Source organism: Carassius auratus, chromosome 15 (assembly GCF_003368295.1).
Source record: "Carassius auratus strain Wakin chromosome 15, ASM336829v1, whole genome shotgun sequence".
Taxonomy (NCBI): Eukaryota; Metazoa; Chordata; class Actinopteri; order Cypriniformes; family Cyprinidae; genus Carassius; species Carassius auratus.
In genome coordinates, this window is record NC_039257.1 from 1,970,574 (window position 1) to 1,990,241 (window position 19,668).

The 19,668-nt window shown below is 37.1% G+C and overlaps 2 protein-coding genes across 2 annotated transcripts; both read right to left on the reverse strand.

Moving 5' to 3' along the window:
• Positions 1–108: 108 nt before the first annotated feature.
• naalad2 (N-acetylated alpha-linked acidic dipeptidase 2) lies at positions 109–11,725 on the reverse strand. The gene is made up of 19 exons (XM_026281640.1): positions 11,406–11,725; positions 10,564–10,669; positions 9,242–9,428; positions 8,432–8,533; positions 7,657–7,782; positions 7,383–7,569; positions 6,790–6,883; positions 6,612–6,707; positions 5,490–5,575; positions 5,277–5,396; positions 5,123–5,205; positions 4,297–4,360; positions 4,115–4,182; positions 3,958–4,046; positions 3,775–3,865; positions 3,415–3,679; positions 2,588–2,669; positions 2,382–2,474; positions 109–1,531 (listed from the first exon to the last, which is right to left on the reverse strand). The coding sequence occupies exons 1-19, from the start codon at positions 11,485–11,487 to the stop codon at positions 1,339–1,341; spliced, it is 2,214 nt and encodes a 737-aa protein (XP_026137425.1). The 5' UTR covers positions 11,488–11,725; the 3' UTR covers positions 109–1,338.
• A 1,925-nt stretch (positions 11,726–13,650) lies between these two features.
• tyr (tyrosinase) lies at positions 13,651–18,765 on the reverse strand. The gene is made up of 5 exons (XM_026281643.1): positions 17,944–18,765; positions 15,294–15,510; positions 15,072–15,219; positions 14,237–14,418; positions 13,651–14,157 (listed from the first exon to the last, which is right to left on the reverse strand). Exons 1-5 carry the CDS (start codon positions 18,763–18,765, stop codon positions 13,925–13,927), a joined length of 1,602 nt encoding a protein of 533 aa, XP_026137428.1. The 3' UTR covers positions 13,651–13,924.
• Positions 18,766–19,668: the final 903 nt, after the last annotated feature.

A 19,668-nucleotide genomic window follows, 5' to 3' on the forward strand; every position in this document is an offset into this window, starting at 1 on the left:
CTCTTTTAATCTAATTTCAGGTAATGCTTTAATTAATCTTTGATAAAAAAAAGCATGCATTTGACATGAACATTTACATGGTTTTACAAATTCATAGTTAATGAAAATGATTTGTGCAATCAGTTTATTGATTTTAAAGATTTTTCTATTAAGACAATATATGCAAAAATGGTTTTGCAAACAATTCACTCATATGCAACAATTTGTGCAAGATTTGCAAGCAACGTATCAAACAGTTGCTTCCATGATTGACCGCTTTTCAATCTGATTGTTTATCATGGAGCTCAAATGGTCACAATTTTAGGAACTACTTTATGACATCTCAGAATTATTTTTATCCAATCATATGTGTGAAATGTGCTTAGGGTTGTAACACTGCAGTCATTCATATGTTCTGTACTAAATCAAGACAATTAATGCCATCCCTGCATTTTGTCCAGTACAAATATCTTTGGATGAAAGACATCTTCAATGAATAGTTCAGCCAAAAATGCAATTTTGCTGCAATTGTGTCTGCCCTCGGGTCATTCTGGATGTAGGTGAGTTTTTTGGTCATGATAACATTTGGAGAAATGTTGTGTTACATCACTCGCTCATCAATGGATCCTCTGCAGTGAATGGGTGCCGTCAGAATGAGAGTCTGATAATGAGCTGATAAAAATATCACAGTAATCCACAGCACTCCAGTACATCTGGATAAGCCAAAAGCTGTGCGTTTCTAAGAAACAAAACCAGCACTAAGACGATTTAACTTAAAAGCGTTGCTTCTGGCTAAAATACGAGTCCATAATAACACTTCCTTCAGTGAAAAAGTCTTCTCGTCTGAATCAGGAGAGAAATCTGCCCAGATCAAGCACCGTTTACAAGCCAATGCAGTTTAGTATTTAGTATAGTATAACATGCTTCTGTACAAGAAGAGATGGATTTTGATGTGAGAGACAACAGGAGATGGACTTTTCCACTGGAAGAGGTGTATTATGATGTATTATGAAGTCATATTATGTCCAGAAGTAAACGTTTAAAGTTAAAAACTCTCATTCTGACGGCACCCATTCACTGCAGAGCATCCATTGCTGAGACACTGATGCAATGCTACATTTCTCTAAATCTGATGAAGAAACAAGCTCTACATCTCGGTTGGCCTGAAGCTGAAAATGTACTCGAAAAAATGTTATTTTTAGGTGAACTATTTCATTAATATTTGACAGTTTATCTGCTTTCTTCTGAGAGTCAGATCTGCATGTGAAGGATGAAACACTGACATCTGAACGGTTTGGCTGACATGTTATAGTCCCGCATCCACAGCATGTTTTGATATCAAGAAGTGAAGGAAGACGTCTAGCTGACGACAGGCTCTAGCGTCTCTGCAGCTGCGCTGACAGTGAATGAGGCGATGCTGATTTGGTGTTTGACCTCGTCCCAGGCCTTCTGCGGGTCCACTGCGTTCTCAATGTCAAACAAAGCGTCATAAATCCCTGGGAAAGACTCACCCGCATATTTATTGTGACTGCTGGGCGCAAATATGATATGCCTGGAAGAGACGAGAGAGAGAAAAACAACAACAACATGTAATCAGACAGAGGTAATACTTAAACTGATCTGAAAACAGCCAAGTGGTTATTACTGTCACAATGGAAGCACAGGTCAAGTACATTTGGGATTTAACAGGAGCAGACCAGTCCTAGAAGAGGTGTACTTTTGAGCTCTAAAACTACAAAACATGTGCTTTATGCATGCGTAAAAACAACCCACTAATCACAAGCATTCAACTTGAGTGCATTACTCATCTGGGACAAGCAAGATTTTCCCTGACAAATGTTACAATTAGTAAACAAAAACCCATAGATAGTAAATAAAATAATACTTCATTTATCAAAGATGCATCAAAAATAACAGTAAAGATATTTATATTACAAAATACTTTTTTATTAATGTGTGACTCTTAAAAGATAATATGTATCATGTTTCCAGAAAAATATAAACCAGGAGAATTATTTTCAAAATTTATAATAAATGAGAAATGTTTATTTATTTCTATTTATTTGTTTGAATTTTGATTCAAATTTTTGTTACGTTTTGAATTTTGTTGCATTTTTTTATGTTTAATGTCTATATAGTTTCTATTCATTTTTATTTCATTTTTAGTTGTTTTAGTACATCAGGTTAAACTAAACAAATGAAAATCAATGCTTTGGTATCGTTTTTTTTTTAATAATTTTTTTTTTTTACGTTTTATTCTTTTTTATTATTATATTTATTTATTATTATAATTTTTGTAACAAGTAGTAAAAGTAAACATATTGTGGTTTCAGTTTTAGTTAACTACAAGCGGTCATAAATGATTCTCTGAACTTCAGGTCGTGATGACAGATAGTGGTCACCTGTAAAACGGTCTCCCAGGCAAACCCAGCGGATCAGTGAAAGCTCTCTCTAGATACATCAGCTGATCGTTGAGCATCCGCACGGCCAGAGCACTGACAGACACAAGACAACAGGTGTAAGAAACAGACATCAGGAGCAATGAGACACGATGAGCACGTCATCAGCGCTAGAATACAATAATAAAAAATGTTTTTGTCATTCGTACTTGGAGGTGTCGAGCTGCTCAAGACGCTGATGAAAGTCTCGTGCCGCGACTGTGAAGTTCTCAACAGCAGAGAAGAGAGAATCTAGAACATAATCCAGAAAGAAAGATGCTGACCGACAGGAAACAAGACGCATCAAGAGCTCTGCATCTGAACAGAAGATCAACGCAGGGTACAGTCTCATGAGAAGAAATGTGGCCCAGGACCACAAAACCATACGGGTCAATTTTTTGAAATTGAGATTTTTACTTCACCTGAAAGCTGAATAATTAAGCTTTCTATTGATGTATATAAACCACTATTTAAAAATCTGAAATCTGAAGGTGCAAAAAAATCGAAACCCTGAGAAAATCACTTTTATAGCTGTTCAAATGAAGTTCTTAGCAATGCATATTACTAATAAAAAATTAAGTTTTGATATATTTAAAGTAGGAAATATACAAATTATTTTCATAGAACATGATCTTTAAATAATATCCTAATGATTTTTGGCATTAAAGAAAAATCAATAATTTTGACCCATACAGTGTTTAATTTTGCATATTGCTACAAATATACTCCAGAGACTTAACACTGATTTCGGCTCCAGGGTTACAAACGAGCTACGTCCTACGTCTCATACTTATACCCTACTCTCTTAAAAATAAAGGCTCTTAATTTGGCATCTATGGTTCCACAAAGAAACTTTAAAATCCATGAAACCCTTTCAAAGAACAAAAGGAAACCTGAACTGTTTCTTCTACTGAATCACTCACTCACAGGTTATGGGACACTGTTTTTATGTGAACGTATTAATTCTGCACACTAGATGGCTGGATATGATGAGTACCGAAGGAGACGCTGTACTTCTGCATGGCAGCAGGGTGCTTCAGTGCCAGCTGGTGGATGCTGTTGGCGTATTTGGTGAGAGACGTGGCGTACTCCACACAGTCCAGAGGTAGCACCAGAGAATCAGCCAAACTGAAGATCAGTCCTCCCCGAACACGAGCCACGGCCTCCAGACGGCGGAAACTCGGGTCGTAGAAGCGCTCCACGATCTCATAGGTCTCATACACGCTGTGGTACACGGGGTAACTGCTGTAGTGCTCGGTTTTCTGGAGACGGAGGGTGGGAGATAGTTTAAATGCTAAATGTGTAACTTCTGTTTTTAGTACGCATGGATGCTGAAGTTTAAAACAAATACACTCACTCGGTTTTTGGTGTATCTCGCTCTTCCAGATGCAATGCCTAATCTGATGAAATACGCTTCAAAATCACTGCCAGAGCCCAGTTTACTGATCCTACAGAGTGAACACACACAGGTCACGCATCCCTCATCAGCCAGATGTTCTTCTAGAGGGTTATGATCATCATCATAGCTGCTCTTCATTACCACGGTGCATCTCTTTCTGTGGAGTTGTCACGTTTGTGCCAGCTCTGATATAAAGTCATGCCCTCCTCGCCCTCCTCAGGACTCGAAACCTTCAGAAACACACTATTAACTTCACTTGCATTTATACAGATAGACAGACAGATGGACTGAATCTCACCTTCTTGGTGATGTCATAAACCAGAGTGTGTAGGGAGGGGGTGCAGTCGACTCGCAGTGTGTACATACCTACACACACACACAGTATCAGAAAAAGAGACTTCAACGCTTGGCAGATGAGATCAGCACTGCTTTTACAGCACAGAGAAAGTGTGTGTGTGTGTGTGTGTGTGTGTGTCTGACCCTCAATAGCGGAGTCTGCATTGATGTAAGCCACGGCTCGCTCCTGCAGGACTCTGGCGTGATCCTGCAAACACACACTTTAAATAAGCATTTTTGAATTCAAACGTTTATTTTGGTCGATTCATTTGCTTAGTTATTGGTCATTAATTTGTTTATTCAGTCACTCATTTATTTGTTCATTAATGCATTTATTGAATTGTTCATTCATGCATTTTTTTTATTAATTCGATCAATGATTTATTTATTTATTAATGCATTTTTAGTTAATTCAGTTAATGAATCATACATTCGTTCATCAATTAATTAAATCAATAATTCATTTGTTTCTTATCTGGCATTAGTCTTGCACTAATTCATTTGTTCATTAATGCATGCATTCATTCAGTCATTCAAGTGTTTTTAATTCATTTTTCATGCCTTTTTTTCATGCATTCAGATTTATTCCTTCAGTGCATTTTTAATTCATCAATTCAAGCATTTTTTCACTTATTCAATCAATAATTAATTCAGTGTTTAATTCGGTTCATTCAAAGCCTAATTAATTATTTTGTTCAATCAAGAGTTAAATTTTGCATTCATCTGTTCATTCATTTATTCATTGTCTTCATTCAGTGTCTATTAATTTGGTTTATTAATCTGTAATTTGTTCATTTAGTCAAACATTCGTTCATTTGTTCTTTGACTCAGTGGTTCATTCATTCACTCAATCAATGAATCATTGCTTCCTTTTTTCATTTTCTCTGCACTCATTCAATCAATAGATAATCCATTAATGCATTCAAACATTTATTCGATCGTATTTATTTCTTCTTTCATTCATTCGTACCTCTGCCCATTCTGTGGATCCCAGCAGACCAAACTCTTCTGCGTCCCAACTGGCAAAGATCAGCGTTCTCCTCGGCCTCCAACCTAAACCACACACACACAGAAGGTGTTCATCTGAATTGGCACAGTTATGCATGAATCTAGAAGACACACACCTTTCTTCATGAGCTTCCCAGCCGCTCTCACGCTCTCGTGCACCACAGCCGCTCCTGACACTGGATCGATCCCTCCGAACACCCAAGCGTCCCGATGACCGCCCAGAATCACGTATCTGTCTGAACACACAGAGCCAAGAACAAAATAAACCTTCACAAACTCTCAAACGGAGTAACACATCTCTAAACTAAAACTAGATAAGCAGACGTCACCTGGCTCCACCGCTCCTCTGATCCAGCCAATCACGTTGTAGATACGAGTCACCTGATTATTGGTGTGGATGTTCATACGCACTTTACTAAAATTTCACAAAGATAAAATACAATGAGGAATCGGTACTTTCTAGTCTTTTACTTTAAACTGCATGCATGCATGGATGGCTAAAAACTTCTGCTAAATGCATTCATGTTAATACAGCCTTCATTTACAGCCTGCTAGATGTGTGTGTGTGTGTGTGTGTGTGTGTGTGTGTGCGTGTGTTTAAAAATGGCCTCCCCAAACACAAGGCCTTTGTTTCAAGCTGGCTGACATCCAGGGTTCATGACAGAACAGCAACAAAGCCACAGAAATGTGTGAGATGTTGTGTGAATCTGTGTGTGCGCTGTGGGAAAGAAATGTGTGTCGTCTCACTTTGTGAACGCCGAGTGCACAAACCTCTCAGTCCTGCTGACATCACGCATAAAAATGAGTTAACCATTACCAGAAGTGCACGAATATGCGTGTGTAAGCTGATTATATATTGTGTAAAGCTGAAGTAACACTTCACAACAGCAGGTTTTGGGGTTAAAGGTCAGGACTGGACTGTGTTTAATGTTCAGACTGAGGTTTAGAACGGTTAACTGTCTGACTGAACATGAAATCACTCTTTAATAAACGCCTATGTGTGATTCATACGAGCACATCATTCAAAATACATTATTTTGTAATCTTCAACATTTTATTATCGTATCCAACACACCATATTAATTTGACAGCTAAATATTCTCTTTTACTCAGAAGTCAAAGGCTTATCGTTTACACTATTTCATGCGGGCATAAGGCAAGACACCATATTTCTGAACTATTAAAATGTAAATATACTAACGACACTATATCTAATTAAATATGATATGCAGATATGATATGTCTAATTAAATACAGATGTGTATTGTGTTTTAAATCTACAGACGCAAATAGACAAAGTAGAATAGAATAATAACACTTAAATGTGTCTTTTGTGTTCTTTCCACTAGTCTGAATGAAGACTTATGGAAGCAAAATTAACCAGTGCATGCCTGGAGTGTGCTGCCTTAAAAGATAGAAGAGAGGATAAAAAAAAAAAAAAAGTCTCTTACTTCTGATTTAAACCGTCTTTGAATCCCGGTCCGATTCTGTACGAGATGTTCAGGGCGCCTTTCCAGTTTTCCGGAGGAAGAGGTCCTCCCATATGCCTACAGGAAGATATATATATATATATACAGTATGTATATACTATTTTTGTCTTGTTTATCTGTTTAGCAGTGGCTGACTCACTGCAGCAGGTGAACTGCATCATGATATCCGATGGGATGCACAGGGATCTTGGGAAGCCCCACTGCGTCCTCCAGACTCGACCTGTAGGTGTATTCTACAAGACAGTGATGATACACAGTCATCAAGACTCAATTTCATTGAGAATCTAATTTCATTAAACTGCACTTGCTCATCAATGGATGCTCTGCAGTGAATGGGTGCCGTGAGAATGGGAAAGCAAACACATAAAAACATCACAATAATCAAGTCCAAACTGTTCATTATAAATAAAATCGCTTCCTTCAGTGAAAAAGTCCATCTTCTAAAATTAAAATCCACAAATGCATTTGTTTAGGACTGTTTTAGGTTGTAAACAGAGCTTGATTTGTGCATATGTCTCCCCTGATTCAGACGAAAAGCCTTTTTTACTGAAGAAAGCAATATTATGGATAGAGGACATGTAATTCTGAAGCAATGGTTTGCAGTTAAAAACGTTCTAACTGATGGACTCGGGTGGTGTGTATTACTTGTGGATTATTGTGATGGTTTTTTTAATCATTTTCTACATTACTTATACAATCAGTTGAGAGTCCTTCTGTGGCACAGGTGCAGACCTTTGGCAGGGTATCCCGGTGTGAGCGGGTCTCCCGCCCCGTTCAGATTCAGCACGTTTCCTCTCTGAGCGCCTCCTCCTGGCAGGTTCCAGCCGTCGGGATACGGCTCCACGCCGTCCGCACAGTAATCCGCCGGGTCAGAGAACAGCACGATCCCTTTAGCTCCCGCTAACATCGCGTTCTTCACCTGCAAACACGTTCACTCAAATGTCATTCTGAGCCTTTCTTATGTGAAACATAAAACTCCTCTTTAAACATCACGTCCAAACCTCACCTTGTTCCCACGGAAGATTTTGCCATATCTAGCGATGACGATTTTTCCTGAACAGTTTATTCCCAACTCTCTCTCCAGCTTAAAGAAATCCTCCGTCCGACCGTAATTCACATAAACCAGCTCTTCCTACAGTTCACAAACAGCAGGGTCATTTTACTTCTGTAAAGTTAAAGCATGTTACTGTTCAAAAGAAGACTTATGCTCACTAAGGCTGCATTTATTTGATCAAAAAATGAAGTAAAAAATTGTAAATATTATTACCATTTAAAATGGCTGTTCTCTATGTGAATATAGTGTAAAATGTAATTTATTCCTGTGATCAAAGCTGTATTTTCAGCATCATTCCTCCAGTCTTCAGTGTCACATGATCTTCAGAAATCATGAAAATATACTGATTTGCAACTCAAGAAACATTTCGGATTAATATCAAAATTGAAACAGTTGCACCACTCAATATTTTTCTAATGATTTATTTGATATAGAAATCTTTTTTTTTTTTTTTAATTGTTACAAATTAAAAAAAATTGTAACATTCTAAATGTCTTAACTGTCACTTCAGATCAATTAAATGCATGAATAAAAGAATCAATTTCTTAGAAAATTTGAATAGCAGTTATAAATTTGATGAAAACAACCCTTTATTTTCAATAAGATAGACTGATTAATCAAGCACAATAAGACCGGGACCATGCATTGAGACAATAAACAGGTTTGGTTTTGATTTCATGTTGACTGTAAATTAGCACGAGTCAGTGTTTGCCTATTTAAGCATCACCTCTGGTTGTCCTTTCGCAGAGAAAGCACTATAAGGAGGAACGATATCGGTAACATCTTCATAACCTTCAGGGACCGGCTCAGCCAGAGAGGTGTTAAAGATCTGAGAGAAGGAAAGTGACCTCTATTATTCACTGCATTATGCACCGCAATCACTATAAAACATCCTCAGATACAGTCATGGACTTTAACCTGTCACCACGAGCTACTCGCAGCTTTACTGGTGACAAGATAAATGGCCTTTAAAACACACACAGACACACAGCCAATCTTCTGATGTCACGAGAGAAAGAAGAGTCTCATGCTCTACACTTTTCACTTCATGAAATATTTCTGTCTGTTTAAGGATCTGGAGTTGATTTGGGGATAAAAATAATAAAAAATATGTTCTTCAGGCTTCTTTAAGACACATGAAGTACATAAATGGTTTTCTAAAGAACTAGTGAATATAAAGTTAATTCTTTGCGCAACTTAAAAAGGTTTTCCTATGACAAAATCAGGCCTTTTTGTTCTAAATATCTATATATTTTTAATATTTGAATTTTGTTCGAAAAGAGTGCAGATGTGTCTGTTTTAAGAAGAAGTGCATGTGTGCTTGCAACCTAAGCGCGCTTCGTAGTATAATGAAACTTTGTGTATGCAAACTACTGTTTGACTGATATGTGTTTCTAGAATGAGCGGTGTCCTTTATATCTACACAAGAACAGTTCGATTTAACACTTCATTTACATTTTATGCAATAGCACTGATCGATCCTGAAAGAGTAGATCCAAAAAGGTGGCTTGTTTGAGCTGTGGGTGTGAGTATGCACCTCATTGCCCAGGTGGTCCACTATGGAGATGTAATTGGGCTTAGTTTTGTTTGGGTAAGACAGCAGCACGTCGTACGGCTCGAGCTCCACTGAGTCCAGCCCAAACTCCATCCACTCGTCCCGGATCTGTTTTGCCAGATCCAGATTCTGCTGCGATCCAGCCAGGTGGGGCAGCCTTGTGAACTTCCTGTTTAGGTGACAGACGTGAATTGCGAGAGACATAATCTAGATATTAATATCAGTTCTGTATAGAAAGGACAACTAGGTTAGCAGTAAACTTAACTTAAAGGGATACTTCATCCAAAAATGAACATTTCAGGCCATCTAAGTTTGTTTCTTAATCAAGAGCAGATTTGGAGAAATATAGCATTAAACTGTACTTACTCATAGTCATACGGTTGCAAAACAATTGAACATTTCCAGTAAATTTCAGAAACATAGAAAAAATTTTGAATTGGATTTTTGGAAAGTTTCTGGAAATTTACTACTTCTTTGCAACCCTACCTTCTCACCTCTGCAGTGAATGGGTGCCGTCAGAATGAAAGTCCAAACAGCTGATAAAAGCATCTCAATAATCCACTCCAAACTGTTCATAATCCATAATAACGCTTCCTTCAGTGAAAGTCCATCTCCTGTTGTCCTCTCACATCAAAATCCACCATCATATTTGTGAACCAGTCTCAAAATCTAATTATGAGATAACAAGCATCGAAATTTGATTTCAGCCATTGATTTCACTATAAGTTCAATCTTTGACTAGCCTTTTTCAGTCAATATTAAAGAAATAAAGGTTATATTTTCACAGAATGTTGTATATCTTTATGAAGGATGATTTTATGTAGAAAACAGTAAATCACACACACACAAAAAAGACTTTAACTGTGTTTTCACAGGCAGGGTCACGTTTGTTTAGGACTTGTAAATGGTGCTAGATTTGTGCATATTTACCCCCTGATTCAGATGACAATATTATGGATGGAGGACTCGTAAGTTTTGCCTGAAGCATTGATTTGATGTTAAAAACATCTTAATTGATGGACTAGAGCGCTGTGGATTTTTGTGAGTTTTTTTTATCAGCTGTTTGGACTCTCATTCTGACGGCACCCATTCACTGCAAATGATCCACTGGTGAGGAAGTGATGCGATTCTACATTTCTCCAAATATGTTCTGATGAAGAAACTTCATCTTGGATGGCCTGAGGGTGAGTAAATATTTGGCAAATGTACATTTTTTGGGTGAACTATTCCTTTTATTATATTATTCAACAACATGAGGACTAGTTTATTTAGGGCATGTGGACGGACAGGCATCATTCTCCCACCTGAGATGGTGTTTAATATTCTTTGCCTGCATCTCATCCAGAAACTCCTGCAGGAAGCTTTTTGATGCATGTCCGTGATTGACAGTAGTAGGTCGAGCAAACCAACCTGAGAACAGCATTTAGAGAAACAGACACCTGTTACACCAAACATTAATGAAAAATCGGCACAGGAGGAAAGAATAATAAATTACGACAAGCAACTGCCTAAATGTGTCAGTAAAAAAATCCAGTACTACAAAAGCAACAGAGTATTTTTTAAAGCATGCAACAATAAACAAAGTGATCAAAACATTTAGTTTCCCACACATGCAAATTTGGTTAAGCAATATTTTGCATTCTATGCAATATTCAAGAGTCACACATTAATAGAAAAAATGACATTGCCATAGTCCATTTCCAGCACTCTTAATGTTAAAATTCTCTAATATTTCCAGATTTTCCATAATTGCGTAAAACAAGAACATCTCTTCTTCAAAGACTGTAAACAATCATTTCCAAAATAAAAATATAAATGCGTTCAATCACTTGTTTTTGTTTAGAAGTGAATGCGGTCTCTGTCTCAGTATAGTCACACCTGCCCTAAAGGCGTTCAACACCTGCCCTAACGCAGCGCGTGAGATCTGGACAGGTGAGACCAAAGTTATCTCACACCGTAACTAGTTTTTTGCCAAAATCCACGAGTTATGCTGCATCTGAAGGGTCCCTGTGTGTAACCACTTTATTTTTGTTGAAGTGTGACCTTCTTGCATAATGCGCAGTGGGAAGCCTAGAACAACTTGACTCTGCATAAATCAAGCATTGCAGATACTTCTAAACACTTCTATAAAAGTAGAAAAACTCACCAATAATAAAGCCAATAAAGAAGAAAGCCGTAATAACCGTTAGCCGGCATAGACAGCTGATTGTTTTATCCTCTGATGCCATTTGAATAAGCGCCTCGCGTGAACGCGTCGGAGTGTTGGAAGTTTGTGAGATGTAGTAGGTGGGTCTTGGCTAGCTTTTGTTGTTCATTCAATGCAGCGAGCGAATCGGTTCGTTTGAATGAAAATGATTCACCGATGCACTTGCTTTATCAAGGAAAATAAAAGTTCATTTTACGCGTTTCTTCTAATATTTGGTTTTCACTGCCACTGAAAGCAAACCATTTAAACTCGTTTAAGGAGCCAAAACCAGTTTAACCGGTTTGTTCTCAAACTGACCAGCTGAAAAGGTGCCAAACCCCTCTAAGCTATCAAATCACCCCGACCACTTGAAACCAGTTTGGTGAGCAGAGTAGACCACTTTAAGTCACCAAAAATAAAAAAAAGGATTTCAGACCTAAAACCGTGTTCTGTCTAATCAGGTCCTTATTAAGCTGGAAGTCTGTTGTTGTTTTCAGTATAGACGTCTATTTTCACTCTTAATCACATCGATTCAATTCAATATTTTGTGTGATTTCTAACACATTGCCGAACACATAGCTATACGAGTCTAACAGAAATGTTAAAAAGTGACTTGCAAATTCTTTAATTGATTCTACCGAATCATGGCACTGAAACGATTCCGAAGATTGATTCTTTGGCGAATCGAACGTTCGAATCGAACATCGAACATCGAACGTTCAGGGTTCAGTTTTCTGTGGTTAGTTCACACATCGGTAGTGACGCCTAAATACAGTTGTTCTAGTTTCGTAGTTTAGTTTATGGGTATAATGGATTTGAGAAATGAAAATAGACCAAACCTCTCGACGCTGGCACGTGCTCGGCAGTAGATGTCCCTGTTGGCTCATGTTTGAGTCTTTTGATCCAAGGTGCTCAACCGACGGGGTCCTTGTCAACAGTGTATGGTCCTTAAACACACATTTCGTAGAACGTTTCAGTAACAAAAGTTAAAGAGAATAGGTTAAAAAGGAGTCGTGAATAGATGTAATCATAGCAATCGCAAGTTGTTTGTGCTCTTGGAGTTTGAGATGTTGTCATTTAGATTATTGTTTTGGGCAGATGGTTTGGATTGCAGGATTGCAATCAATGTCTTCCTGTTCTTTATTAGTATTATTATCTACACAGGATGGAAAACCATCAGTGGCTGTTGCAATATTCTGATTGGTGGGTTGGTTGTGAGACATGTTTGTAAAAGCGTACTTCTTTTAGCCTACTAATATTTCAGTAGCTATGTATACTGTGCATAATATGCTAAATACAGTATCGTATAATGTAATGCAAAAAAATAAATAAATAAATAATTATTGCGATTTGACTGGCCCACAAAGGCAGTTTACATAAAATTGCATTAAGAATGTAAAATAACCATGTATAATTTTACATGCTTCAAAAAATAAAACATAAGCAGGTAACATTCTAAGAACATTCACAACAGAGGAGCCTTATGGATTTGTTTCTTGGATGTGTTTTTTTTACAAACACGCAGATTTTGGCTTCACAATGCAAACTGATGGACTGGAGTGCTGTGGGCTACTTGTGGATCATTGTGATGTTTTTATCAGCTGTTTGGACTCTCATTCTGACGGCACCCATTCACTGCAGAGCATCCTTTTGTGAGCAAGTGATGCAATCATACATTTCTCCAAATCCATTCTGATGGAGAAGCAAACTCATTTGTATCTTGAAAGGCCTGAAGGTGGGTAAATGTTAAATTTTTGGTTTAACTATTACTATAAAAACGGGTTTAAATAACACAAGTGCACCCAAAAATGAATTCATGAATCATTTCATGTGTTGTCTTGGTCATTAATAGTATCTTTTGGCTTATACCGTTATGAACACAAACATACACAGCCATATTTAAAGTATAACTTTCTTTCATTCTTTTCAAGTATTTATTTTGTTTATATTCTGTACAGCACAACAGTTGTATATTTTTCATATCAGAACAGAAACCTGGGTCCTAAATGAACTGCACTGATATTAAATAACCACTGCTAATGATTTCATTTAATTACTAATCAGTGTCACATGATCTCCAGAAATCATTCTAATATGCTGATTTGCTGCTCAAGAAACATTTCTGATTATTATCAATGTTGAAAACAGTTTTGCTGCCCAATATTTTGTGATATTTTTTATTTTTTCCAAATTCTTTGATGAATAGGAAGTTCAAATGAGAAGCATTTATTTATAATACAAAAGTCTTTACTGTCACTTTTGATGAATTTAATGCATCCTAGCTGAGTAAACTCTTACTGACTCCAAACATTTGAACAGTAGTGTATGTAGTGTGCATTATGAATACAGTAGCATGATTCTGAACACAGCCCTTGTTGCATGACTCTGGTTTAAAGGCGAGGTCATTTGTCACATGACCTGGTTTAACTGGCTGTTGTATGGTATTGTGTATCTGTCCTCGCTGACGTGTGTCTGTAAGGTCACAGTGTAGTCTGATATGAAGTCGATCCCTCTTCTTCGCTGCTGTTCAGAAGCGGCTGTCTCTCCTCATATAACTTTCTCCTCTTCGTCCGTCTGCGACACATCACAGCGATTAAAGCTGCAATAATTCCCACCACGGCCGCCCCGAGGATCCCCGCGGCCAGCAGCCAGCGCCAGATCTGCCGAACTCGCTCTAGATACGGCGTCAGAAACTCCTGCACAAACCGCTGACCTGACAGAAAGAAAAGTGCTTGAGAACAGAGAGAGACTGAAGAAGCGAGAAGGTCTCTGAATCCATGCAAACGACTCACTTGGGTCCTGTAAATATGCATATTCATAACCCAGAGCTTTAGAGGAGAGAAAATAATCTCCGTTTCTGTAGAGAGGGATGAAGGGGACCATGTAATAGCCGTCGTTGTGTCCGATCGGGGCGTTGGCGGTCGGGTATTGTGTGCGGGGGGGCTGGTGTCTCCTCAGCCATTGCTCAAAGATGCTGAAACACAAACGCAGAATTCATGTTTCTGTGTAACAATTAAAAATTGCAAAACTACATTCATTCTAGATTCACATTTTAAAGTTTAGAAGCTAAAGTTGTCATAAAAAATAAAAAAAACCTGTTGTTGTTTATCGAACATTAAAATTAAAATGCACTGAACTTATCTTTGGGATCTCCCAAACTGGGGTTCGCAAATCCCTGCAGGTTTGTGAGTAGATGAAATTATAATGATTAAATCTTTAAAAAAAATTAACATAAATAATCTTGAAATCAAATAATTAAAATAAAAACCATAAAAAAAAGAGAAAATATGTATATATTTTTATTAATGCAAACCCCTGCAGGTTTTGTCAGTTTATGAAAAGCTAAGCTATATATATATATTTACCTGCATGCCATTTGAGCATTAACTGACATCATAAAACCATGCAAAATTATAGTAAAGTCATGACTAGTATAGTAAAAAGTTACATTATTGTTCAAGTAAATATTTTAGGTCAAATGTGTTTTGCTGTATTAATGTGTGTAATATTTAAATAATATTGCATGATTTGAACAAGTCTCATTCATGACTATTGCACAGTTTTATTGGGGAAATATGCATCGAAATGCTCAGGGTTAGTAGTTTGCTATGTGTGCATGCATTTCACCTGTCGACAAAGGCATGATGCAGAAGGAAGATGGGGTCGTTGGCGGATCCCTGCACTGAAGACATGGATCCGTTCATGTAGGCGTGTATAGAGTTGTGCATCAAGCTCTGACCCGTTACAGCCAGCCCCGACTCAGGACTCGCAAATCCTGAGGACAAGGTGAGACGCGCTCAGTGTTTAGAGCCTGAGGTGTTAAAGAAGTGTTGATTCTGTCTCTCTCACCTTCCAAAGTGTTCCTGAAGCTCATGTTGGCGCGTCTGTCCATCAGGTCCGTCTCGTAGTCGGTCAGGCTCAGCACTGACTCCACGTCTGCTGAGGTGGGCAGCCGTGGGACACGCTTTCGGTCGTGGTTCCCTGGATTACGCTGTAACGGTCCCTCTGGAGAACCGTCACACAAAACCTCACGCTGGTTGTAGACTTCAGCTTGAGAACATATCACCTGCACAGGTATAACAGACACTCATTAACACACAAGCAGACAGTCCAACATAATAAAAGGGGTCAGCAAAAAAATTTTGACTGTAAAAGACGTTTATAATGTTACAAAATATTTATATTTGAAATAAACGCTGTTCTTTTGAACTTTCTATTCATGAAAGAATCCTGAAAAATAAAATTTTCTACAAAAATACTAAGCAGCACAACATTGATATTAATCAGAAATGTTTCTCGAGCAGAAAATCAATGTATTTTCATGATTTGTGAAGATCATGTGACACTGAAGACTGGAGGAATGATGCTGAAAATACAGCGGAGCATCACAGAGGAATAAATTACAGTCTACAACATATTCACATAGAAAACAGCTGTTTTAAATCATAAAAATATCTCTCAATTTGACTGTTTTTACTATATAATTAATTAAATAAATGAAGCTTTGGTGAGCATATCTATATTAACAAATCTCACTGGCCCCAAACATTTGAATGTTAGTTTATCTATTTTTTGTTTTATTATTATTTATTATTAAATTACCATTTTATTTAGTTTTAATTAATGTACTGAAAACTAAGACTGAAATAAAAATTAAGACTATAAAGACAAAAAAAAAAAAAACACTAATAAACTAATACAATTGGAAATAACAAAATTACTATTATTTTAAACTATTATTTTACATTTTAAATGTTTTTCAAAATATTATTGTTTTTATTTATTTTTGTTTTAAATCAAATTAATACACCACTGGTGAGAAAAAGAGACTGTTTTCAAAAACATAAAAGAAACCCAGGACTGACAGACCCACACTTGAAATAAAATACATGTTTTAATAAAATAAAACATAAAATACTTTTAAAACAATTTTTATTTCAGCTAGTTGCCAAGAAAAACATAAAAACACAACAAAATGACTTAAGAGTTGAAAAAATTAAATAAAACAATGGTAAAAAAATATAAAAAAACTTCAGAATATTAATAATAACAATTCGCTATTTTAAGCTGTAATAATGTTTCACAATATAACTGTCTGCACATTTTATTCTTATGATTTAAACACATTAATTAAAAAAGTTAATTCTAATAAATACAATATTAAAAAATAAACTCTTTAATTTCACCTATAGCTGCCAAGGAAACATTTTATCATTTTGATTTAGTTTAACTTGACATGCTTAGCTAAAAATAAAAATGAAATAAATATGAATAAAAATAAATAAATAAATAAACTATTAAGAAAAAAGATACTGTTGTCTCAAACTATTAAACAACGAGTCAAAGTCTGTCTGTACTGCTCAGAAGCTGCTTTGTGCTGAAGTTAATGGGGGTTTAGGGGTCAGACAGACACCCTTGTGACCCTCGAGGCCACGTCACACATCACACCTTCATGAACACACAGACACACGCTGAGGAATGTGACATCATCACCCCTCTAGATAGATCAGCTGCTATTGGACCAAATCCCAGTCACATGTCTAAAACAGCTACAGCTGAAGAGTCACATGGCCACACTCTTTGATATCCTGTATTTAAAACATTGGATTTTCTTTTTAAGCTACATTTTTATTTGGAAAACTGACATATACAGCTATCACAATGCTTTTAAAAGGTACTCCAAAAATCAGGCCAATTCTAAAAACTGAAAATATTTTAGAAAAGATGCATTTATTTATTTATCTATGTATCTTTTTTTGGCAATAGTTTCTTTAACATAGCAGTTATATTTCCTGTGATACAGTTTTAGTTTTTAATTTTTAATTATTAGAAGGATAAGTAAACATACTTGAAAATCATGTCAAATGGACTTATAAAACTCAATGACTTTAATTAACTTTAAGTAAAAATTAAAAACAGTTATTTTAGGTTTATTGCCATTTTAATCCCTATTTTGATAGATATTTTGATTTTAATTATTTTAATAACTTTTTTGTTTTAGTTAATTAAATCTAAAACTATAATAACATGAATTTAAATTAAATAAACTAACTGAAATAATATAAAAAAAGTTTTTTATTTTATTTCAGCTAGTTGCAAAGGAAACATTTCTAATTTTGGTTTACAGTAAAATAACTAGAACAAAGTCAACTAAAAATGATTTCTTTATTTTAATTTTTTTACTTTTTTTGTGACTTTAGAATGAACAATAATAATAGTTTGCAAATAATATACCAGGCTATTATCTACCTCGATTGCATAATTTAACCTTATGTTATGCTATGTTAGTTGCATTGTGTTCACTTGTTTGCCCAAGAGCTACTGCGAAAATATGATGATATTGGGATTTTAGTTTGCTTTTTGTGTCTGCAGAAGAAAACAAGCATTTAATTGGAATTTTGACTTTTCCTGAAATGCAATTTTAAATGAAAAGAGCAAACATTACTGGAGGGGTAAATGAGTAAACCACACTGTATTACTGGCATGTGTTCATGTTTACCTTCCAGGAGGAGAACAGCGAGGACGGGCTGATGAGGTTGGGGTTGAGAGGACTGCGTGCCCCCATCAGCTCATCCGTACACACCTGACAGTCCTGTGCATCACGCCAGTCCCAGTACGGGATGGTGAAGTTAAAGTCACCGGTCAGCTTCCGGATCTCGTGCTCCCAGAACAGCAGGTAAACGCGATGCCAGGGCAGAAACGCGGCCGATTGGTGAGCAAAGTCAATGTCGGCCCACACGTTCCCGGGACCCCCGAGCTGCGCGTCATGAGACACGTAATAGTGCATCCAGACGAACAGATCGTAGACGCTGATGTCGGCGAACATGGGCACCGAGCCGTTGTTCATCTGTGCATACGTGCCCGTCACAATCACATAATCGGGGCTGATGGTAGTTTTGGCCAGATTGAGGTACGAGATGAACCTTTGCCTTTCAGACACGGATAATTGGAAGATGTTTCTGCGCACAGATTCCCGTCGTTCCCCGCAGTTTGCACCGAAGTAACCGAACTTGCACTCGCCGCAGTCGAAGCCCATGTAGTTTCCAGCACACTGGCAGGTTTGGTTGTAAAACACCAGAGGCCAGCGCTCGCGGTCGTCCAGGCCTGAGTGTGGGTACTGCGGCCCGTTGGGAAGATCGGAGACCGTGACGTCCTGGCACAAGCCTCGACCCGACAGGGAACCACACACCGAACCATCGCCCGGCCAAACCGGACAGCAGCGCTTGCTCCGCAGGACGTCCGGTGTAGTGCACGGCCGAGGAAACTGCTGGAGAGACAGACTCAAGAACTGAATGAAGAACAGAAGCAGAGAGAGAGACATGATGCATTAGAGAACTTCAGCTAGCTTTCTCTTTACACACGGCTCTGTGTCCCTCCTTTCATCACACACACACACACACCCTCATATCACATGCTAGGGATGACAGCGGTGACCCCCGCTTGTGTTCGGTCTTAGGACTCTCAGGAATCCTTGTGAGATCATTTAGAGTTTGGGAAGGAGCTCCCTTCATTTTAACCCAATAACACAACAGAGTCAACACATAATAGAGTTGAGAATTGTGGTCAATTCAATACATTTGTTTGTTTTATGCATTATAACCCTTAAACGCTCTCGTTTCTCTTTTTCTCATAATTGATGTTGGGGTAATAATAAGCTGTATTTATATAATCAAAAAACGGTAAAAACTTTACAATTATGAAATATTATTACAATTTCAAATAAGTGATTTCTATTTGAATATATTGTTTATTGCTGTGATGCAAAGCTGAATTTTCTGCATTTATTTGAGAATGTCTTTACTGTCACTTCTCATCAATTTAATATATTCTCTCGAATAAAAGTATTCATTTCTTTGAAGCAGAAACAGACCCCAAACTTTTGCACAGTAATGTGTTAGTGGCAACAATAATGAAAAGTTGGCAATTTTATTTGACTTATTCTCGTTTTTTTCTGTTCCATAGTTCTGCAAATTTGTCAAATCCCATCCATATTTAGTCCAGGGATGTTACTATATTAATGAACCTTGTTTTCATGTTTATTAGAGACTTTTATGAGCAAGTTGCAAAGTTTAATTTATTTTAATGCACTGCTGAAAATGTTTCAAAAGCATTTGTATAAATATATATATTTTTACAGAGCATATTAATGGCTAATTTGCATTGAACCTCAAACTTCTCCAAGCACACCATGCTTCAGGTCCAAAATATATTGTTTTCATTTGAC